General features: G+C 38.5%; 5 protein-coding genes across 12 annotated transcripts; 2 read left to right on the top strand and 3 right to left on the bottom strand.

Annotated features, from left to right (window-relative positions):
* Window positions 1-17: 17 nt before the first annotated feature.
* Window positions 18-3,289, top strand: LOC108053528 (WW domain-binding protein 2). Of its 6 annotated transcripts, XR_001769700.2 has the most exons (8): window positions 19-171; window positions 340-639; window positions 929-1,167; window positions 1,320-1,733; window positions 2,383-2,428; window positions 2,586-2,680; window positions 2,787-2,887; window positions 2,946-3,052. XR_001769700.2 is itself a non-coding variant. In XM_017136217.2 (6 exons), the coding sequence occupies exons 1-6, from the start codon at window positions 116-118 to the stop codon at window positions 2,988-2,990; spliced, it is 1,077 nt and encodes a 358-aa protein (XP_016991706.1). In that variant the 5' UTR covers window positions 20-115; the 3' UTR covers window positions 2,991-3,289. The 6 variants fall into 6 exon arrangements, 3 of the variants coding, with proteins under 3 accessions (XP_016991707.1, XP_016991706.1, XP_016991705.1); XR_006417471.1 differs by lacking the exon at window positions 2,586-2,680; XR_006417472.1 differs by lacking the exons at window positions 1,320-1,733; window positions 2,383-2,428 and having other exon boundaries at window positions 20-171.
* A 52-nt stretch (window positions 3,290-3,341) lies between these two features.
* LOC108053525 lies at window positions 3,342-6,364 on the bottom strand. The gene is made up of 2 exons (XM_017136212.2): window positions 3,619-6,364; window positions 3,342-3,564 (listed from the first exon to the last, which is right to left on the bottom strand). Exons 1-2 carry the CDS (start codon window positions 6,280-6,282, stop codon window positions 3,349-3,351), a joined length of 2,880 nt encoding a protein of 959 aa, XP_016991701.2. The 5' UTR covers window positions 6,283-6,364; the 3' UTR covers window positions 3,342-3,348.
* Window positions 6,365-6,973: 609 nt separating this feature from the next.
* On the top strand, window positions 6,974-21,283 carry LOC108042691 (equilibrative nucleoside transporter 4). 2 transcript variants are annotated; one of them, XM_044457795.1, is made up of 4 exons: window positions 6,974-7,582; window positions 8,067-8,628; window positions 18,661-18,903; window positions 19,246-21,283. In XM_044457795.1, exons 1-4 carry the CDS (start codon window positions 7,368-7,370, stop codon window positions 20,233-20,235), a joined length of 2,010 nt encoding a protein of 669 aa, XP_044313730.1. In that variant the 5' UTR covers window positions 6,974-7,367; the 3' UTR covers window positions 20,236-21,283. The 2 variants fall into 2 exon arrangements, with proteins under 2 accessions (XP_044313730.1, XP_044313729.1); XM_044457794.1 differs by having other exon boundaries at window positions 6,977-7,582; window positions 18,658-18,903.
* Window positions 8,689-10,910, bottom strand: LOC108053530. Its single transcript, XM_017136224.2, has 2 exons — window positions 9,004-10,910; window positions 8,689-8,943 (listed from the first exon to the last, which is right to left on the bottom strand). Exons 1-2 carry the CDS (start codon window positions 10,273-10,275, stop codon window positions 8,824-8,826), a joined length of 1,392 nt encoding a protein of 463 aa, XP_016991713.1. The 5' UTR covers window positions 10,276-10,910; the 3' UTR covers window positions 8,689-8,823.
* On the bottom strand, window positions 11,930-15,451 carry LOC108053529. 2 transcript variants are annotated; one of them, XM_017136222.2, is made up of 3 exons: window positions 14,888-15,451; window positions 12,886-14,828; window positions 11,930-12,834 (listed from the first exon to the last, which is right to left on the bottom strand). In XM_017136222.2, exons 1-3 carry the CDS (start codon window positions 15,417-15,419, stop codon window positions 12,667-12,669), a joined length of 2,643 nt encoding a protein of 880 aa, XP_016991711.2. In that variant the 5' UTR covers window positions 15,420-15,451; the 3' UTR covers window positions 11,930-12,666. The 2 variants fall into 2 exon arrangements, with proteins under 2 accessions (XP_016991711.2, XP_016991712.2); XM_017136223.2 differs by having other exon boundaries at window positions 12,886-15,451.
* Window positions 21,284-22,137: the final 854 nt, after the last annotated feature.

Here is a 22,137-nt window from a genome sequence, read left to right as displayed (position 1 = left end):
TGCCACACTATTCTCTATGAATCATCAGCTGTCGTCAGTTTTTTAGAGAAAAACAAAACGTAGTTTGGTGAAATCGAGCTAAATTCTGTGGATATAGTTTGAAAACAAACACGACATGTCGGTTAATACGGCCCACGCCAACAATGGCGTGCTTATCCATGCTGGAGAGTAGTAAGTATCCTGCAAAAGTACGCAAATTACCACTGCAAATTTAAGAGCCGCCTGACGTCATGAATGTAAACACTGACGTGTGGCTGCTGATTTATTGGGAGTTTTCGGCCTATTGACCAGGAATAAGATAAAAAGAAGAGTTAATGTCCTATTCCCCACTTTCCACAGCATACTGCTTCACAGCGACAGCGTGTCCATGGAGTTTTCCGGCCAGGACAATCCCATTTTTAAGGGCTCGAAAGCGGGCAGGATTTACCTCACCTCCCACCGGATGATCTTTAATAGCAAGAAGGCCGCGGATTCGATGCAGTCCTTCAGTGCTCCCTTTGTGGCCCTTTCGGATGTAGAGATCGAACAGCCTGTTTTCGGGGCCAACTATATTAAGGGAAAGGTTCGTGCCCAGCCAAACGGAAACTACGTGGGAGAAGTCAAGTTTAAGCTTCATTTCAAGGCTGGCGGTGCCATCGAGTAAGACAAATTTGGGATAACTCAAGTGAATTTTCATTCCTTTACATTATCAGACACATTTCGTCAATTGTATAATACATAATCGTCACTTGTATAATCTATAATCTAAAGCTAGTCAATAACAGCAAGTGCCTAACGTTTCGTTATGACAAGATTAAATGAGCTTAACTGAATTCTGTAGAGAACAGAGAAATAATAGATTTTCATGAGTATTCTTAGCTTTGCCTTTTGAAGCGTTTCTTTTCTTAATTTACCTTACAAAACTCTTTGTTTTTATTACGTTTTATAGATATGGCCAGGCTCTACTGCGCTCCGCAAAGACGGCGATGAACAACTACCATCGCGGTGGAATGGCTGGCGATGATCCGCCGCCTTACCAGCCAGCTGGAGCCTGGAATGAGGCACCTCCGCCAGCGTATCAGCCGCCACCCGGTTACTACGGCTGGCTGCCGCAGCACGATGCCTTCAGCGGGCCGGCTCCGAATACGGTCTTTATGAGCGACAATCCGCCGCCATATCCGGGGATTGGTAAGTTAATCAGGCGATCATTTCACCCAACCAACACTCGGCTTTTGTTCTGGCACTGCATTGCGAATTGGCAACCTGGCTTAGCCACGAAATTCACGCTCCGCACATGCTTCGTTTAACCCACTGGGGCACTCCTCTCTTTTTCATCTTAGCACCACCGGCGCACCAGCCAGCACCACAACAGCCGCAAGGCCCGCCGCCGACTGAACCCAATTGGTATGGTTTTTCAGCACCGCCGCCGCAGCAGCAGCAACAACAGCCGGGTTACGGTCCGCAAGGATGGGCCGGTGGATATGTCCAGCCGCCACCGTACGCCTCCTGTGCTCCAAATTGTCCTCCTGGACCACCATATGCCGCCCCGGCCCAGACGTACAATGGACCGCAGCCCTATGGCGGATACGGAAATGTACCCGGTGGATTTAACACTCCGGGACTTCAGCAACCAAGTGGCTATCCAAATGGCTACCCAGGTGGACCACCGCCTGCAGGACAGCAGGCGGCAGGAGCAGCCGGAGGAGCCGCTGCATCCGGAGCCAGCTTTATGGGTTTCAGCTTGCCGCCAGGAAGTGAGTTTAAAGTATTTATCATGTAGTTGTAAATCAATTCATTTATTTAACATTCCCCTCCTATAATGCACTTTATTAAATTGATTCAACTTTTACAGAAGAAAAAATAACAAATGCTTAAGGAGATGAAAATCCATGAAATTAACAGCATGAACATCTCTAAATTAATCAAAATCTTCTTGATATGTTTACGATGAAGATCTGAAAACTAATGAAAGGTTTTAAGAAAGTTAGCATGAAAATTTCATCAAGAGGCATTAAAGAAATAGCATAACGATGTAAGAACTAATCAAGAAGAATCCATAAATTATGAACTTGATTTCAAATCGAATCAAGCAGTTTCAAGAAAAGCACTTTAATCAAGACATCTTCGGTTCGCTCTGTATTTAATATTTGTTTTAAATTTTAATATTATATTTAGTGTGAAAAAATTGCAATAAATTGTGAGTCATACTGCTAAAATTTAAATTTTAAAATCAATTTAACTATTTAATTTTGATCAGTTTATGCTTTTATTACTTCCCTAATTTAAATCCTTTAATCAGATTTTCCACCTAATACCTCATAATCGATTTAATTAATTACTAAAACAAAACAAACTCATTTTAAGTCCTAAAAGAAAACATTTTTCTTTTGACCTATTTTACAGTGTAATAAATAGCAAACTACTGTCCTTCAAAAAGCCATCCCGACAAGTAAGATTTATTGTTTCGATTTTACCTATGCCCGAAAGCAAATACTAACAAAAGCCGAGTCTTAATGTAGTTTAGTTTACCGCGTTTGGTTTAGTGACTTGTTTAATGGTTTCTTCTTTAACTTTTTCTTTACCACCCACAATATGCGAACCTTTAGTAGCAAGATTTGGCAGCACTCACCATTATTTCTATCCAATCCAAAGACCTATGTGTGTTGTCCTGGTTCCTGCTATTATACCATAAACACAAATTGTAAGAGATGAAACGTAATGGTGTCAACATATTATAGCATAAATATAATTTGAAAAGAAATATTGCTGAATGAAATTGTAATTGGTTGGTTTTCCTTTTCCAACAGATTCCAAAGAAGCAGAAGCTGCAGCAAGTGCTTACAACACACCCTATAATCAAGGCAGACCCAGTGGATCAGGAAACAGTGACTTACCACCTTCTTACAATGTAAGTATAAGAAATTCATCTTAAAAATGTCTTACTCAGTGTATTTTATTATCTTTAGAACTTGCCACCCAGCTATGATGATGCATCGAAAAAAAACCATTAATGACGACTGCAGCATTTTCCCCTATCGAAAAAAAAACAATTTAACAAAGTAATTACAACTCATTCCGTTGAGGTTATTCAAACACAAAATATGTTATAGCTGAAAGTTAACTATTTTTGTTTTCTTAAGTGCTTAATAATTCGGGATTAATGTTAATCGAATTCTTTGTTCAGATATTCACGTTCTCGTCACAAAATTTGACGTTGCTTACTATCCTATGTTTGGCTCGATAAATTGTCTTTATTTATAGAAGTATATTACATAACTCAAATGATTGTTACATGAGATCCACAAACATATTTTATCCTTTATTATATATATAAATACATGTGTATTATATAAGTAAGTAAGTAAGTAATCAATCTTCACAAACATCCATTACTGTGCTGTCGGGTTCAGTGTCTTCAGGCACCTCCGAGCTATTTCCTTCAAGGAACCCGGGGAAATCATTTTTTGGCTCATCGCTATCAGTACTGTCATCTGAAGGTTCCTTGAAAATTTCGTCATGGAAATAATCAAGAGGAGTATGTTTTTGTATATCAATGATCAAAAATGATGAATCAACGCTGTGTTCCTGAAAAGATTCATCATTATAACTAAATAAATAGCAAATGGTATTTGTAATTACCTGATCTAAGGAAAGAAAACTTAGACTGTGACAATACATCTTTAAAGGTTTCTGTTCCTGGGGATTTCGAACAGTCTTTAGAACATCCATGCACTGGCTTATAAACCAACTGTTTACTTCTTCATTACGTTCTAGGAAATGGATCTCCTCCAGTTTAAGGCAGTTTTTAAATAACTTCAAAATTTGCTTGACATGGTATGTTTTACTTTTGATTTTCAAAATTGTCAGCTCAGTAAGTTGGTTCAGCAGATCAAAGCTTGCCGAATCGCTGAAGCCCATATTCAGAATCCGTAGAGATTTTATTTGGACAAGCAGTCTAGTGGAACTTTCTCTTAAAAACTTTTTATTTAATTCAAAGGAGTGGAACACCTGCGGATCTTTGGCAGCCAACGCGGTAAGCAGTGGTCTTATGGAAATGTCTTGTGGACAGTGCAGGATCAATTCGGTTAGATTAAGGAGGGCCAAACATTTGATTTCAAAAGCATTGTATACTATACAGTCGAGGGATTCCAGACAGGTCATCGAAACCATGCTATTAAAATCGTCTCCTCCCAAGTATTTATTCTTGATGCTAAGCTTTTTGAGAGTTTGTGGTTCCTTTTGGGCCAACAAAGCCAATGCATTGTGATAGATTTCGGTGATCGCTTCGATTACTAACTCCTCTAGAAGTGGCAAACGTGCCAGCATTCCTATATCCCTGGCATTCGACAAACCGCAGTGAAGTGACCTTAGTGAACGTATTCTTTTGATGGCTTTCATTTCCTTGTTGCTCAAACGGCAACCCCGAACCACTAGGCGATGGAAATGGTTCATTGGCTGAAGGGCCTTGAATAACTCCACCAGGGAACCACTTAGATACGATCTAATGTTTAACTCCTCCAGCAAAGAGTGATTGCTCAGCTCGGCTAAGGACCATTCATCGAAGGTGTCTACTAGGCCACACCTCAAGCGTCGCAAGGAACTTATTTTTGCCAGTTCCGCAACCTCTTCGGGCATCAGATAAACCCCCAGGATCGCCAGAGTCTCCAGTTGTGAGGGCAGTTCCCGAACAGCCAGGTCATGGAACAGGTTTTCCAACGATCCCGGGTGATGTACTGTGACGGTAAGCACTTTCAGATGGGGCAAATGTGCCAGGAGATTTATATTCAATGCATTGGGAATGCCAGAAGTAATTTTCAAAAGAGTACTCATCTGGGCCACTATGGGTATCTCGTTCCCTTCGAGCTTATTGAGCTCCAACGTATCCAATTCGTTGTGGAGGAGTATGCCCTCGAGCAGGGTATCTATATTACCTATAGTATGGCGACCGCTTATCCGAAGTCTTTTGATATTTCTCAACATTCCCAACTGAGAGCACAAAGCGGCGTCACATTCCTTCTTTTTAAAGGCCACATTGAGAAGACCTTGGGGTTCATTATAAGTTACAAAACACCCTCGAGTGCCAAACTGGACCTCCTTTTGACAGCATCCAAGGAAGTTTAGTAGATGTTCCGCTTGTTCGGAAGCTTGAAAGTACCTTTGCCTCACATTAATGTAGGCAAATTCCAAATTATTCAGCTGTTCTAATTGCCTGAGGCTCTCAATATCTGCAAATTTGCAAGCCAGATATTTAAGAGATTTTATTTTAGCCAGCTCTTCGGCTTCCATGTAATTCAGCATGCCCTCGGTTAAAATAAAGTACTGCAGAGTTGGTTCCTTCTTGGAGGCCAAGGCTCTAAAAAGACCCTCTAAAGAGTCCTCCTCGGACCTGGCATCAATGCAAAGTTCTCGTAGTTCGGTAAGATTTGAAAGCTGCTCGGTATTAGGTGAGTCCGCCAATCCGCATTCCAGCACTTTCAAGGATTTAATGGAGGCCACGGCAGAGAATTCAGCGCTGGTTAAGGAAGTGCCATTGCTAATGACCAAGTCCTGCAATTTGGTCGATTCACAGGCGTTGAAGCCCCAAAAAAGATCAGCCAGCGAGCCATTCAGATGGGGTCCTCGTATGGTAAGGTATTTTATATCCTGAAGATCTGATATTGGAGCCAGCATGGCCATATCGATGGGATCGTCATCCAAGACATAAATAACTAATTGTTGGGACTGCCATTGCAGTAGGAACTCAGAATCCTCTTGTTTCAACTGGATGCGCATTCTTTTTTTGGCATTCTTGAAGATTGCAACCACTTGGATCATAATATCAATATTTAGCTCAGTGGTTATTATCAAGGTGTGAAGATTAGCCATTGTGGTCAGGAGGCCAATAGACTGCTGATCAGTGAAGCCGCATTTCACTATCTGCACCGATTTGATCGAGGTCAATTCAACCACTTCCTCCTTATTAAGCTCAGCATTATCAAACTCCACAATCGAGAGGGTATTTGTTTTAGCTGACTGCTTAAGAAATGGCGCCAAACTACCCGGCTCATGTTGGCCAATCATATTGAAGTGCATTAGTTCGGGCAGTCCGCCCAATGGTTCGTACTCGGTGACATCATGATTCGGTCTTATCTCGATTCTCAGCTCCGAAAGTGACTTACAATAAGGCTCAATATTGGCCAATGGACCCTCAACATCCGTTTCCGTAATGTCTAACGTAGTCAAAACATCAAAACTTTGACATTTTTTGATAATATCCTCAATGGACATGGGGACAAAAGGATCCTTTTCAATTGGTTTACTCATGTTGGTTAAAAATCAGAATATATTTGGGTACTTTATCTGTTTATCAATTTGTATCAAGAATATTAAAATGTAAATAAAATTTGTTAAAAAACGTTGAAGTCTAGACTAGGTTGATTTGCTTTGAATGCAAAAGAATTGGTGATAAAAGAAAATAATAAGTGACTCAAGAAGATCTTGTTGTGAAAAAGGACGTTTTTTTTTACTACAAAATTTTTGTTACGGAGCGCAACCATTAAATTATAAATCACCAATTCGCCATTTAAAAAAGCTTTTAGATTTGTTTCATATAAATTATGTTTAGAAGTTTATTATACGGCAGTTACTCTACAGCATGTTAACCGCTAAAAATAAAATCGGTTTAAAGGTTTAATAAAGAGTCACATCTAATAATCAACTGTTTATTGTTTAATTTTTATCTTTAGCTCTGAGTCATCATTACAAATGATATTTATCTTTAAGATTCTATGAAAATAAGCCATTATAAATAATATGTAGACAATCAGAATATAGACAAAAAAAAATCAGCCAGAAATGGCAACATTCAGAACAATGGTTTGGATTTATAACACCCTCACATTCGGTCACGCTCCAAGAAAAGAAGAAGACTTTCATTTTAAGCCGACAAAACAACAACAGGCTGATTTCGGTCAGTTTCCTAAAATCAATCATACGCCACATGCGCAGTGGCGGTCGTGGTGAGAAAAATGCCACGACTCAGACAAGCAGACGATGGCAAGCAGATGTCTCTCGAAGAGCTGTTTAAATAATTCCAGTGGATAGTGAATAATACTAAAGCTGAAATAAATTTGTACAGCACAGACAACTCAGCTGAGTTTTGTGGCTATAAAAATGCCCCCAAGTGGCTAATTGCCAGGACAGCCACTTGTGTCTGTTTTTTATCGATTTGTGTATAACTCTTGCCCTGAAATCTGCACCCTGTATGTAAGACCCGCTGACAAAACAACAGAGCCCTCACGCCCACTTGGTGGACAATCTGAAAAATAATGCCAAGGTCCAAAAGCCATCGCAGCAATTAAAAAGGGATTTGCCACCGGAATTCGCAACGAAAACAGCAGTAGAAGACCATGGATGTGGGTGGACAGGAAAGCACCTATGAGCCCTTGGATGGACGAGGCTCAGGACGTTCGAGGAGTAATAATTCCACGGCTGGCTCCGGACTGAGGCATCCCGGCAGCATGGATAGTCCCGAGTTCGATACACGCGCTCCCAAGGATCAGAGGCACTCCGTCTACCTGGCTCTCCTGGCAGCGGGCATAGGTTTTGTTCTGCCCTACAATAGGTGAGTAGAAGAAGCGGAGAAGGTATTCCTTGACTTGCGGACCAAAATAGGAAAAAAACAAGGGTATCAAAATGTTTTATGATATATATTGAATATTTTTTGGTTTCAAATTTGTTATACAATCATTTTAGTTTTTTAATTTTACAAAAGCCGCTTGATCTACAGAAAATCAAATAAAATGGTGAACATTGTGAAACCCAGAAATCTGTTTGTATTAAATAATAATTAATTCACTCTGTTAAAATATGCATTATCATTATATTTTAATACGACATTTATGAGCTATTTTGCGACTTTTTAGATTTAACTAGATTTAGATTTAATTAAGTAACTGTAAAATATAGTAGCAAATTCTACAATATAATTATAAACCTATAAAACACATTATATTAATAATTAATATAAATATACTAGCAAATTCTGCAATATTAATAATTAAATATATACAATAATATATAATATAATTAATATATATATTTTTCAGTTTCATTATTGCGGCGGACTATTGGCAGGCACGTTTTCCGGGTCGTCCGGTGGCCCTGGACATGTCGATGACTTACATTTTCGTGGCCTTCGGCACCGTCCTGATGAACAACATAGTGCTGTCGGTGGCGCCGTTCCAGTCCCGTGTGCTCTTCGGCTACATGATATCCTTCACCACACTAATCTTTGTCGCCGTCTGCGAGGTGGCCTGGCACATGTTTGCCTCGAATACCGCCTACCTGGTGAATATGTCGGCGGTGGCATTGACCGCCATCGGATGCACTGTTCAGCAGTCCAGTTTCTACGGATTCGCCTCCATGCTGCCCAAGCAGTACACCCAGGCGGTGATGGCCGGCGAGAGCATTGCCGGATTCCTGGTGTCTTCCAATCGTGTGGTTACCAAACTGCTGATCAACAACGATCGCGTGTCCACGGTCATCTTCTTTCTCACCTCCACGCTCTACATACTCTTCAGCTACCTGCTGCACGTGGCCACGATCAACTCGCCGTTTGTGCGGTTCCATGTGGAGGCCTGCTCCAAGATTGTCCTGCGGCCTGATGAGGTGAGTCCCATACCAAGGGATACCAAGTCCCATACCAACAAAATTATCCATTCTTGCTAAGATGTGTTAGAAACCAATGAAATGCGGAATTTATCTCGGGACAGTCTTTCATCAATTGTTGGAAAATATATAGTTAGTGCTTTACTAAATAAAATAAATTTAAAGAGAAAAGACTGAATAACTGTACAAAAAAATCTACCACCAAGATGCTGACAATGGTGTTTGAACGGCATGCAATTCCAATTCGTCACTTTTTCGCCAACTTTCTTCAGGGGGCTGCTCAATATCCAAGAAGGTTGCATCACATCCATTCAACTAAAAATAATCATATTCTTCTTATCCCCCATATTTTAATATTTGTGATTAAATATTTACCCGTTCAGGAATAAGTGAATTGTCACCTGGACAACATAGCTTCAGCGGAGGTTGAATGTTGGGATCTCTTTCCGATTTTGTAATGTCCAAAATTGAGTTAGTAAATTCATTGGTCAACAAATGATTAAGAAGAATCGATCTTAGCTTTTTGCATGACTTAATAATTGGCCTCATTTTATGTTCGATTTTATTGTGAACGGAAATAATTTCCAAATATTCCAGATCAGATATTTGGCCTAAAACTTCAAAACTAGCATCATTTGAAAATCCCACTACTAGTTTTTGTAGCCGTTTAATGTTGCCAATGGCCAAGGTTTCCTCGAAGTTTATATGTGTTTTTTCCAAAATTAAGCTACGAAGTTGCGCTGAAGTTTTGAGTAAATCGAAAAGTTCCGTCAAGGAGAATCCTTCGTTGTTTTCAATATGTAATTCAGACAGATTTTGGAGTAGAGCAATCTTTGCAATACTCTTCACAAATTGGTCTTCGACGAACATTGCACTCAGAGTCAATGAGAACTTGCACAACGTTTGATAAGATCGCAAAGCTAAGGCGTTTATTAGGCCTTCTATGCAACGGGCTTTAAACAAAAAATGAATGCCCAATTCCGTTAACTGTGGCAAATGGGCTAAGAGTTCCAAATTGTCCGGTTGAGAAGATAGATCAACGTCGAAGTAGCTTGAAGAAACCATGTCAGCCTCATTCGTAACACAACAAATTTTTAAAATGACTTTCCTCATATGATCCATTTCAATAGGTGACCCAATAGGTGAACGACACTTTTGGCAAATGCGATAACTTAACACTTCTCCTAAAACCTCGTACTTATTTTTGTCATAGGGTCGTCCTAGTTGCAAAATCTTTAAAGATTTTGTGCCTGAAACCGCAACAACTTCTTCGGAGGTAAGCTCTGTTCTCTGGATAATGAGACTTCGAAGTATATTTTGGTCAGCAAGTATATTAAAGAGATTCGTCAGAGATCCCTTTGGATGGACAGTAATATTAAGTGACTCAAGCTGTTTTAACTCCGCGAGAAGTTCCCAATTTTGTGAACAGAAAAAGCCGCATGTGAGAAATTTTAAGCTGCTGATTTTTGTCAGTACTCGAAGTTCTTCGGGTTCAACTATAGCGATATCCAATTCCTCTAGATTCCGCATTTTGTCCGGGACAAGTCTTTCAAAGAGCGTAGTTAAGGAACCGTTTGTAAGATTTCCAATAACCACAATTTTCTTCAAGTTATTCACATTGACCAGGGGCGGAAAAATTGTCGGCATTAATATCTTTCGCTATAAAGTCGAGGATCAGTGTCACAGCATTATTTCCGTGGATCATACGAACATCGCACAAATCAGTTTTGATCCTATCCACTCGATTTTCCGCCTCTATTAATCCATTTAGATGCTGAATTTTCACATCGATTATCTGATCCAAATGGTGAAAATCACAATTTATGGACATTAAGGACCGAATGGATGCCAGTGAAGCAGCTTCCTCACAAGTAATCGGGGTATTTTTTCTAAACAATATATTGCCAAGAGTTTGAGGTTTTTTAGAGGCTAAGCCCTGAAGTAGGACTTGCCACGCCCTTGTGCCAATATTTCCGAGTACGATCAATTGAAGGATATTAGGTAACCGGCACAGTGCAGACATAAGATTTGCATTGATATCATCAGCATATTCATCATTTTCATTCCTAAAGTTTAATCTTAGTATGCCACCTTTCTCCAAGAATGTGATTAGCAATTTACTGCTATGCGTAATAAAAGCTATGCGAGTTTTTGGTATCAACCTTAGTAAATACTCCATTGCATTGCATTGCTCAGGATGAGTTTTCACTGATAAATGCTGGAGTTTTGTGAGATTTGCCAAATCCGCAATGCTCGAAATATTACTGAAAGAGGTCATAATCACGGTTAATGTGCTTATCTCGGATATAGCTTTTGACTCCCCTTCACTGAGCGAAATGTTTGGAATGTGTATCTCTCGCAGTCGCTTGTGTTTCAAATTATTTAACAACTTTAGCAGAGTGCCCTCCTGATGGCTTCCTTTAATTCGCAGTTTCCTGAGTAGAGGTAAGTTGGCAAATGCGGAATATTCCGAACCATCTATTTCGGTCTTCATTGTGAAAGACAAATCGCTCAATTGGTTGCAGTATGGAACAATATCAGATAAACGGCCACGTAGCTCCGTTTTGTGAAAATTCAGCCGCCGTAAGTTCGGGTTTGAACGGCACAACTGGATCAAGTCATCGGCATCCATTCGCACATTCAGTTCGAGTCTTGTCAGGTGGACTAGATGAGGCACATACTCAAAGCTATAGCCTGTAAACTCACATCCTTGTAACTCCATAAATAAATATTATTTTCCGGAAAAAACTCACCTGCAAAATCAACAATGAGCTCGTGTAAAGTGGTTTTATTTTTGAGGCAATTTACGACTGCCTCAAATCTATCCAAATGTTCAGGGTAAAATCGGAATGGTTTATAAATAAATTTGACCGATTTCAACGTTTCATTCTCTTCGATCGCATTCACGAAGCTTTTCCAAAATATTTCTTTGTCCGCTCTGGAAACGTTTTGTAATGAGTCATATCTTTTTGAGAAATCAATCTTTATCCAAGGGGATCTATTTAAAAAGGCAATATCGATCTCAAGAAGTTCATATAGATCGGCATTCCAGTCTTTAAAGGCTTCCGTTAAACTCTCGTGGCAAATGACAAAATTGATCAGATCCAAATATTTCACAAGGCTAAACCTGTTTTGTAAGCATTTGGACGCTTCGCAGTTCGTTTTAATCCGTTCGAATATCTCAAACAAACAAAAAGTGTTTAGTTTAAAGATTTTTGGCATGGAACTCATATTTGAAATTGTGCGGCGCTTTGAACAAAACTCATTCTTGATGTAACTGACAATATAAAATAATATAAAATAAATAATAATATAATTCTTTATTAGACGTCAGTGCAGTTAATATATGACAGTTATTTCTGCTTAAGTATGCACATTAAATATATAAACAATATTTTCCTTTATATTATAATGAACAAGAAAGAAGGCAAACTTCGGCAAGCCGAAGTTTTTATACCCTTGCGGTTATTACAAATGGACAACATTTCGATTTCAATGCCTATATTACTGAAAGCAATGAAGCTATTGGTGTCCGATTTTAATTTAATTAAAATCGTAATTCCATAATATTTAAATATTACAAACAAAATTTTTCAAAGGAATGTATTAGATTCAATTTTAACTTAAATCCACAGTTATCTACCTATTTATGAATAATTTCGTTATAAGCTTTCTTATCACCCATGTTTGGGGCGTTCTACAGATGAATCTATAAGTTTAGTCAAAGCCGCGTTGCAGTTCTTTTTTGCCGACCGGAATACAACATACTAAGATTGCTGCGAACAAAAGCAGCAAATTAAAAGCTTATAAATAAAGATAGCGAGCAACGCAGGCAAAAGCTTTATATTCGGAAAGGGGAACAAAGATTTGGGCAAGCAAATATTATATATACAATTACATATATATATTTCTGTTTGTAATGATGGGGCACTTTTAGCAGTGTTGATTACTAACTTTCGAAATGTTTGGACATAAAAAAAAGTGACCGAGTCCATAATAATTAATCAAAGCGTTTAAATTAAAATTTGTCAGATTAATTTAATTGTTTTCTTCATCGGAGTACGAACTATTGTCATTGTAATTGATTAGGTCCATTTCGAACTTTTCCCAAAAGTCGTCATTTAACACGATGTCATCTTCATCAGACTCAAATTCTTCTTGTTTAATGCGTCTCAGCAGTAGGAAAGCGTCATCATATCCGTGTAGCTAAAATTTTAAATTAACGACATTTTTCTTGAGTTCTACACATTAAATTACCTGATTTAGATTTTCGAAATCACACCACATTCCAACTAATTCAAATGGCGGATTAGTCTCAGGGTCTTTAAGGAGCTTTATAACTGTTAAGATTCCGTTAAGATAATCCTTACTTAAGAAGTCATAGTATCGATGAAGAGTTATAGATCTAAGATTTTGGCAAGATTCGAGAAATGGAAGAATAAAGTTGCTTTCATCTTCCGCTGCGTGATGAGTCGATGTGATTTCCAAGACTTCCAGATTTTTTAATTGGATCAGCATTAAGATGCATTTTTTATCGGTAAGGCCGAGTCTTAAATGTTTCAGCCAACTTATTTTAGTCAACTCAACAATATCTAAAAAATCCAAATGTGAGTTATCCAAAAACAAGCTTTGAAGACTGGATAAAACTTTTAGTTCCTTGAGAAGACCCCACATGGAGATTCCATGAAGACGCAAATCGGTGAGATTTTGTAAAATATCTTCACATTGATGACTTGGCCTATACCAGTATCTAGATATCGTTTGCAAGGTTTTCAAATTGTTTGCGGTAGCTTCATCAATGGAAATATCTGCCTGTAAATTTCGATATTGTTCTTCGTCAGCAAGAAGGTTAAAAAGTCTTTTTAGAGATCCATTTGGTTGTAAAGATATAGTTAGCGACTCTAGTTGATTTAAATTAGCCAGAGTTCGATAAGCACGGGAACAAAAAAAACCACACTTAAGCACTTTTATGCTGCTGATTTGTGCCAACCCATGAAGAGCTGTGGTATCAATTATATCCATTTCCAAGTCCTCTAGGTTTCGATTTTCTTCAAATCTTTTGAATAGTAGTGTTAAGGAATCACACATATAATAACCCTTTATAACTAGTTTTTTTAAGTTTTTAAAATTTGCTAGAGGACAGAAAAAACGGAAAGAGCACTCTGAAAAGTCCACAATAAGTGTTAAAAAATTGCCATGGATTATACGAGCCCACCACTCTGGATTTCTAAATCGATACACTCGGGTTTCTGTGTTCTTAATTCCATCTAGTTGTTTACATTTCATTAGAATTATCTCCTCCAAATTATGGTAACAAATTATATTATTTAAAGACGGAATGGAAACGAGTGAATCAGCTTCTTCCATGCTTATTTTTTCACGTATGTATACATTTCTTAGTTTCTGGTTCGCTAAACTCTGAAGCAGAGCTTGCAGAAAGCCACTAAAACCCATTGTATGCAATTCATTGACTTCTATTCGTTGAGAAAGAGGAGTTATAAAATTGAGGATGTCACTAGAAATTTCGTCATTATGTTCTTCACCATAGAAAAATCGACGGATTTCAAGATTCAGGAAAAGATTCCCTGGCTTAGGGCCAGGGGATATCAAATACAATGTCATGAATGGAGTAATTAAGATAACTACTACTTTCTTTAGCACATTTTTAAATTGAACCATTATGTTGTATTGCTCAGGTCTAGTAAAAACTGTAATGGATTCGAGATTTGGAATATGAGCTAAATTCCAAATAATGTTGTCATCACTAAATGCGCTCCAAATGGCGATTATCGACCTTATCTGTGCTAGAGCCTGAGTTTCTTGTTTACTGAGCATACTTTTAGGTATACATAGTTTTTTTACGCCCTTTAGTTTGAGGCCATTAAACAACTCAGTCAGCGTGCCTTCTTGATGTATCCCACCAAGCCACAATTCTTCAAGTTGGGGTAAATTTGCCAACGTGGCATACTCTGTAGCATCGACGTCGGGTTTCATCAATAACTCCAGGCATTTTAGCTGACTGCAGTATGGCACGATATCCGAAAACCTTCCATATAATTCGGTACTGTAGAAAGTGATATCACATAAATTCGGATTTGATCGACACAACTGTACCAAATCATAGGCACACATGCGCGCATTAACTTTGAGACTTCTCAAGTGACCGAATGTACCAAAATTTTCGAAGCTATAATCAGAGCCTGAAAACTCCAAGTGCTTAGATTAACATAAATCATAACCTTTTTATAGAACAACTCACCAAAATCTACATCGAGTTTGTGCAAAGTCTTATTTTTAAGGGAATGCATGATTGCCTGTAACCTATCCAAATGTTCGGGATGGTATTCTGTCGATTTATAATACAATTCGAGTGATTGCATGTTTACGTTTTCCTTAATCGCGGTTGTGAAGTAATTCCAAAAGTGATCCTTGTCCTTTTTTGAAACGTTTTGCAATGAGTTATATATTGCCGAAAAATGGACTGATACATCATCGGCGACTCTTAATTGAAAATAATCGATAAGATCGTCAAAAAGTTTCTTGTTCGCATTTCGAAAAGCTATTTTTAGCTCAACATAATAACCGATAAGATCGTCAAAAAGTTTCTTGTTCCAATTTCGAAAAGCTATTTGGAACTCAACACAGCTGATTACGAAATTGATAAGATCCCGATACATATCAATGATATTTTCTCTTTTTAAGTTTCTTTCAGTCTCGCAGTTAGTTTTTATATTTTCAAATATCAAGAACAAACAATAATAGTTTAGTGAAAATATGGTTGTTCTGTCCATAATGGTAATTTTCAAGCGCAAGCCACGACCAATCGAAACAGTTTCTAAAGCGTTACTAAATGACTTTTTTCTATCAGTACTTACACATTAGAGAGCTGCACGGCTGCACTCTCTCAGTACTAAACGCATTCAGCTGATCGAGTTCGCATCGCACTGTATTCTCATTTGAGCGCAATTTTGAAATGGCATTAAATGAATGTGTGTGCAAAACGGAATAAATGAATGAATGCAGCAAAGAAGAATTGACTGAATACTCAGAATACAATTTGTGCGCCGCTTATTACGAGAGAGAGAGAGCTTTTTCTGATACCAGAAAAATCCAGAAAGCATAAATAAAATGATGTTTCTACATTCTAATATAAATAATATTTAATAAGGAAAATTTAATAATTAGTTTTTAAGCGAAATATACATACATGAAATGAAAATAAACATTGTATTATCTTATCCTATTTAATTTCGCAATAGTAAATACAGCTCACGTAAAAGAAAACAATGCGTCATTCATCGCACTCACTATTTTTACCCGGTTCTTTCGGCATTCAATTCGCTCTCTCTTTGTGTGAGTTCGATGAGTTGAGTACAGCGGCGGCGCACACATTCATTCACATTCATTGCAATTCGCAGCCGAATTCATTCAACTCATTGGCAGATGAATGTCTCCTAATTGTCTGTGTAAAAATGATTTAAAACGAGGACGGAAGCTAACCTCGGCAAGTCGAAGTTTTAATACCCTTGCAGTCTTTGCCGAAATTGCTAAAATTGAAAAAGTAGCGAAAAGAACAAGAAAGTATATTTTTATTTAATATCTTTATTTTGATCGGAGCAGGCAATGCACTATGGGGTAAATGGCCACTTTATCTGGCATTTAATATTACGAGTAAACGAAAAGAGATTTTTCACTGCAGTTTTTTGGATTATGTTACTATAGACTTACAGAAACTATCATAAGAAAGTGGGCGTGTCTTGACCATTTAATTAATGAGTGTAAAATCAAAAACATAGCAATTCATAGGAACATAATAATTAACTTAAACATGAGAATACACATTTTTCATACTGTCAAGAAACTGTCAAAACTAATTATCGTAATTTAAATCTAAATATTAAGAGAAAGAGAGAGAGTAAGAGTAAGTATTTTGTATGACCCCCCTTAGCATTAGCAACAAGCTGGATCCGTTTTTTCATTGAATTGATTAACTTTGGCATATCATATTCCAATGGTATTTTTTGCCACTCCTCTATTACCGCCGTTTTGAACGTTTGACGATTTTTGGGCTGCCTTTTTGCCACTTTTTTCTTCAGGAAAGCCCACAAATTTTCAATAGGGTTAAGGTCGGGGCTCTGGGGTGGTGTATGGATCGCCTTACCGCAGTTGTAATGGAGCCAATTCCGCACATTCAGCTCCTTATACTTGGGATCGTGATCCTGGTAGAACTTAAAGTTAGGCTTATTGTCGGAAATAAAGCCAAATTTTTCAGCACTGGGCCTTAATGGGTCTTTAAAATTCGAAGATACTGCTCAGCATTCGTAGTATTTTCTCCGACCCCTTTGCTGCTGATGCATCCCCAAATCATGACCAACAATTTTCCGAATTTAACTGTCGGAATAATGTTGCGGTTCTCTTGTGCTCTAAGTGCCTCGCGCCACACTTTGGTTATTTTTGCATGCAAAGTCAAAATATAAAGACAATCTTCAGTGTGTAAAGTGTTTCTTGACATACTGTATATCAATTCAGGAGGTGATCCTGATCAAGAATATATATACTTTATAGGGTCGGAGATGTCTCCTTCGCTGCGTTGCACACTTTTGACTAAAACTATAATACCCTCTGCAAGGGTATAAAAAGTTAAGCCGACTTTCCGATTGTTACTATAGCAACTAACTACTTACATATACATATGTTCAATTTCTATAAAAACTAAAACTTGTTTTTCCGATGGACTTTGCGATCTTTCCTATGGAAGTTATATAATTTGGTTATGAGTTTGTTTGTTTCGTTTTCTGCTCTCTGTAAACGTATCCGGCTACCGAGCTCACATTAGCCGATATGTAATATACAGTCCATATATATATACATATACATATACAGTAGCTCCCATAGGAACAATCGGAAAAAAACAATTCAAAAAAATTATAACTCTGTTGTTTTGTTTTGTTTTTTGAGATTTGGTAATATGTAAATATAATGGAATTATGGTTTTAATTAAATAAAAATCGGCCAACAATATAATATAGCTGTCATAGAAACGATGGCAAAATGCAGCGCAAAATCGACATATGTAGCTTCATTGTTTTTAGTATTATAGGCATAGAAATCGAAATGTAGTCGATTTGTAATATCTTTCTTGTTTCTTTATAAGCTTTCTTGTTTCTTTTAAAATTGCATTGTCCCCATTGTTGTGGAAAAAGTTCGAAAAAGCATTGTATTGCCTATTCCATACAGCGAACAAATAAGGGACGGCGTCATACTTTCCGCCCGAGTGGGTAGTAAGGTTTCAAGGGGAGGGTGAAAGGGGGGAGCTGTAGGATAAAGACGTCCGATCGGGTCGATTTTCAAACTTGATCTGCGTAGACATGTTTTAGGACGATTGTCAAAGTTTCAGATCGCTAGCTTTTAAACTTAGCTCGCAAACGGTACAGCCGGACCTGGCTATATCGACTCCCTTATTGATCCTGATCAAGAATATATATACTTTATAGGGTCGGAAACGCGTCCTTCACTGCGTTACAAACTTCTGACCAAAATTATAATACCCTTTGCAAGGGTATAACAAGACAAGAAGTAAACTTCGGCAAGCCGGACCTGATATACCCGTGTAGTTATTTTTCGAAATCTTCTATGGGAGCTATATGATATAACAGTCCGATTTTAATTTAATTAAAACCGTAATTAGTATTAAAATATCCCAAAGAGAAATGAAACAAATTAAAAACAACAATGTTATACTTTTTGAATTTTTTTTCCGATTATTTCTGTGGGAACTAAATGATATAGTCACCCGATTCGGCTCGTTCCGACTTTTATACTACCTGCAATAGAAAGACAACTTTTGGGAAAGTTTCAAGCAGATAGCTTTAAAACTTTATAGGGTCGAAAATGTCTCCTTCACTCGATGCCCGTTGCAAACTTTTGACTGAAATTATAATACCCTCTGCAAGGGTATAAAAACAACAGGCCAAGCATTTTAAAAATTAAAAATTGAATTGCATTTTTCCCGCCTTTTTTCGAATATAGCAGGAGATTGATGGAGTTGCAAGTAGTACTCGATACGGTGTGCTCTCGATGGATGGCACGCATACCACGACCACATCGGTGGGTCCTCCAGGCACCGGAAATACCCTGAGTTTCAGCAATCCCGTCTACGAGCTGTCCAATCCGACAGCCGGCGAAAGCAGCATCGAGTCCTTGGGCCAACTGCCTGAGCTCCCTGCCACGCCCCCCGCCCAGGAGCCCACAACGCCCACGACGGTAGCTTTCAAGGTGGGTTTCACACAAACTCGTTTACTAATTACAATACTGTTTTCAAATCATTATCATTATCATTAATTATCTAAGTCCTAGTTATACTTAACTGGCGTTAATGCATTTATTTATGGGTTATTTTTCTTTAGTGGCAAAGAGACAAACAAATTATGAATTATTTAATATTGCGGCACTGATTGATAATAGCTAACAAAAAGTATATAGTGGGATACGTAGTTTTATTTTAATTATGTTTTATTTTATATTTATATTTTTGAGGTGATGTATACTTATGTGTGTGTTTCTCAGCACACAATAAATATTATTTTGCTCAAAAACACAAAACAACCTTTCTTTAAGGTGGAGCACGTGATAACCCCTCGACGCTGCCGGCCGAGCAAGCTGGGCGACATCCGCGAGGGATTCGTGACCCGGTGGCGGGTGGCCCAGGTGATCTATCCGCACATGGTGTGCATCGCCCTCGCCTACTGCGTGACCCTCTCCCTGTATCCGGGCATCGAGGTGGAGGTGCAGTCATGCGCCCTCCGCTCCTGGATGCCGGTGCTGCTGATGTTCTGCTTCAACACGTCGGACGTGGTGGGCAAGATCCTGGCCGCCAGTCCGTATCCCTGGTCGCGTCGCCAGCTGATCCTGCTGTCCGGCCTCCGGATCGTCCTCGTCCCGCTGCTGCTCCTCTGCTGTGCGCCCCGCCAGCGACCCGTGATCTCCGGCGAGACGGCACCCTTTGTCTTCACCATCGCACTGGGCATCACCAATGGGTTGGCGGGCAGCCTGCCCATGATGCTGGCCCCCGCAAAGGTGCCGGGAACGCTCAAGGAGGTCACTGGCAATATAATGACCTTGTCATACAATGTGGGCCTGACGGTGGGCTCCCTGATTGGATACGTTTTCGAGAGCATGCTGGGGCCGCAGCTGGTGAATCCCTGTCCCACATATCCCTATGTGCCCGCCTCGATGCTGGAGCAGTTCCACGGGCACGGCCATGGACATGGCCACCTGCCGCATCCGCTGCCGCTGACTAGCACCAGTACGATGAGTCCGCCAACCACGGGAGCCACCACGCTGGCCCCACTCCTGCTCAACACCACGCTGGCCAGCCTTGGATTGCCCTCCACCAGTTCCACCACCAGCACCGCCAGTCCGGCCCTGGCCACCGTGATCACCACCACGGCTCTGGCGCTCTACAGCACGGTGGCCGCCGGCAGTGCCGAGGTCATCAATGCCACCATTTCCTCGATCCTGTCCACCGTCACCAGTTCGGTGGGCGATATCAGCGACGAGATGACCACAGATCCTCAGACGCCAGATGCACTGCTCGATAATATCTAAGGAAGATTTTATCCTTTAAAAAGATTTGGAAAAAAAAACGACAACTCAAATTTCTACACAGCCATATCTATATTAAAATCATTCTTTCTAAGTTTGTTTCAAGCCTCGGTGTAAACTGATTGTATAGATTGCTATTCAAATTTTAGGTATAATTATTATTTTTTAAGCAATTTCAAATCAATATCAAAGAAAGCGAAAAACCATAACTGATTTATTCCCGCTATTGAATTTGTATTAATAGTGCAGCAGTAGCAATATTCTTTAAAATAATTTTAAGATACCTCAATTTTTGACAACTTTTTATAAAAGAAGCAATTGAAAAGCAAACAAATTTGATCATTGAAATACCTTTTTTATTCAATTTTGTAGAGCTTCTGTAATGGCTATAGGAAAGGTAAAATGTAAAATTTTCCAAATATATACTTAAAGCTCAAGATAAAATATATAAAATGTGAACCAAGATTCCAGTTTTTAGCAAGCGCAAAACTTCTTACTATAGGCAATACTACTCCTATATGTACTATATACTATATATCTATTACTATAGAGTGTCTAGGGTATATGTGCTTTCAGTTTGATTTCAAATATTCTAGAGTACCTACATATTAATCTCCGAATATACTCCAAACAAGTGCTATGGATTTCAAATTGCAAACCTGTTGACCTAAAGTAAATATGTATTAAGTGTGAAATGGTGATTGGAAAAAAGGCCTGGTTATTTTTGTAAGAGTGAGAAATGGATAACTGCAGATGCAGGCAACTAATGTTAACTTGAAAAGCATATTATACTCAAAGGCAGATTAACAATGGGAAAAGTAAACAAATAATTTAGATTACAGTGTTTTGTTAAGTTATCGTAGCATAAACTAGAAGAATGTGAGTTTTCTGAATGTCCGGTACCATAAGTGTTGTAAGCATTGTAAGCCATCAAGTGCAAAGGCTGGCCTTAACTTATTTTGTTGCTTTTATATTTATTTCTTTGGCTAAATTTGTAAGGAGAATGGTATTGAAATATGTGTATCGATAGGAAAAAAATTTGATGCAAACATTAATAAATGGTAATATAAAAATATATACATACATTAAAAAAATGTATTTGTTTTATTAATAGGAAAATCTTACCTTAAATCAAAAAGATTGGCTTGTGAAATTTGTCCCACGTAGGATAATCCTATATTGCTGTTGTTGTTACTATTACCAGACCGGCAAACTGAGCTTCCGCGGTTTTTCCCCGATTTCTCAGTTTTCCGACCTCAGTGTTTGCTTAAAGAATGATATTTTTTCTTGGAGTTGGCGCCATCTTGCGAGATTTTTAAGAACATGTCTGCGATGTTTTTTAAATCTCGTGGGATGGCGTTGTTTACTGACAAAAGCTAAGTCGTACGATATTCGTGTCCGCTTTAATTTTACTGTAACATTTTAATGTAAATAAAAATAAACATAAATAAATCCCAAAGAATATAGTAAATATACCTGCGAAGACCCTATCGTATATTTTAAAAAGTAACTATATTTCCCCTGATGGCGTTTTTTACTGACAAAAGCTCATTGGTACGATATGAGTGTCCTTGTGAAATTTCCGTTTGAATTTTACTGTACTCAAGTTCCTTTTAATTTTCTAAAAATGTGTGAATAAGACCGTAAAACTATAGACAATTACCGTTAATAAAATTGATTTTTCCACGGGGCAGTTAGAGCGTTTAGCTTAAAACTACACACAATGTGGACCAAATAACTGGCAAATTAAAGGCATCCGACTTAACTATAATTAATAAAAAATTGTTTTGTCATTTAAAATTTCCCTGTGGCTGTACAATAATTAATTTTTCAGGTTTTAAAAAAATATTTTTCCCTGTTTGTAAAATTATGGAAAAATAACAAGAAGGGACAATCTTTTTTAAA

The sequence above is a fragment of the Drosophila rhopaloa genome, unplaced genomic scaffold, assembly GCF_018152115.1.
Source record: "Drosophila rhopaloa isolate 14029-0021.01 unplaced genomic scaffold, ASM1815211v1 contig_163, whole genome shotgun sequence".
NCBI lineage: Eukaryota > Metazoa > Arthropoda > Insecta > Diptera > Drosophilidae > Drosophila > Drosophila rhopaloa.
Note: the sequence above shows the minus strand (reverse complement) of the source record. Positions and strands in the feature narration are given on the sequence as shown.

What these genes read in the sequence shown, in the direction of transcription:
- LOC108053528 (XM_017136216.2), top strand. Translation starts at nt 116, where the DNA reads ATGTCGGTTAATACGGCCCACGCCAACAATGGCGTGCTTATCCATGCT. An exon ending in TTTCAGCTTGCCGCCAGGAA is followed by an intron (nt 1,734 to 2,786) that starts GTGAGTTTAAAG and finishes CTTTTCCAACAG; the next exon opens with ATTCCAAAGAAGCAGAAGCT. An exon ending in ACTTACCACCTTCTTACAAT is followed by an intron (nt 2,888 to 2,945) that starts GTAAGTATAAGA and finishes TATTATCTTTAG; the next exon opens with AACTTGCCACCCAGCTATGA.
- LOC108053525 (XM_017136212.2), bottom strand. Translation starts at nt 6,282, where the DNA reads ATGAGTAAACCAATTGAAAAGGATCCTTTTGTCCCCATGTCCATTGAG. An exon ending in GTTTTCTTTCCTTAGATCAG is followed by an intron (nt 3,565 to 3,618) that starts GTAATTACAAAT and finishes GAATCTTTTCAG; the next exon opens with GAACACAGCGTTGATTCATC.
- LOC108042691 (XM_044457794.1), top strand. Translation starts at nt 7,368, where the DNA reads ATGGATGTGGGTGGACAGGAAAGCACCTATGAGCCCTTGGATGGACGA. An exon ending in TTTGTTCTGCCCTACAATAG is followed by an intron (nt 7,583 to 8,066) that starts GTGAGTAGAAGA and finishes TATATTTTTCAG; the next exon opens with TTTCATTATTGCGGCGGACT. An exon ending in TTGTCCTGCGGCCTGATGAG is followed by an intron (nt 8,629 to 18,657) that starts GTGAGTCCCATA and finishes TTTCGAATATAG; the next exon opens with CAGGAGATTGATGGAGTTGC.
- LOC108053530 (XM_017136224.2), bottom strand. Translation starts at nt 10,275, where the DNA reads ATGCCGACAATTTTTCCGCCCCTGGTCAATGTGAATAACTTGAAGAAA. An exon ending in ATTCACTTATTCCTGAACGG is followed by an intron (nt 8,944 to 9,003) that starts GTAAATATTTAA and finishes GATTATTTTTAG; the next exon opens with TTGAATGGATGTGATGCAAC.
- LOC108053529 (XM_017136222.2), bottom strand. Translation starts at nt 15,419, where the DNA reads ATGGACAGAACAACCATATTTTCACTAAACTATTATTGTTTGTTCTTG. An exon ending in CAAACTCGATGTAGATTTTG is followed by an intron (nt 14,829 to 14,887) that starts GTGAGTTGTTCT and finishes TGGAGTTTTCAG; the next exon opens with GCTCTGATTATAGCTTCGAA. An exon ending in ATTTCGAAAATCTAAATCAG is followed by an intron (nt 12,835 to 12,885) that starts GTAATTTAATGT and finishes TTAAAATTTTAG; the next exon opens with CTACACGGATATGATGACGC.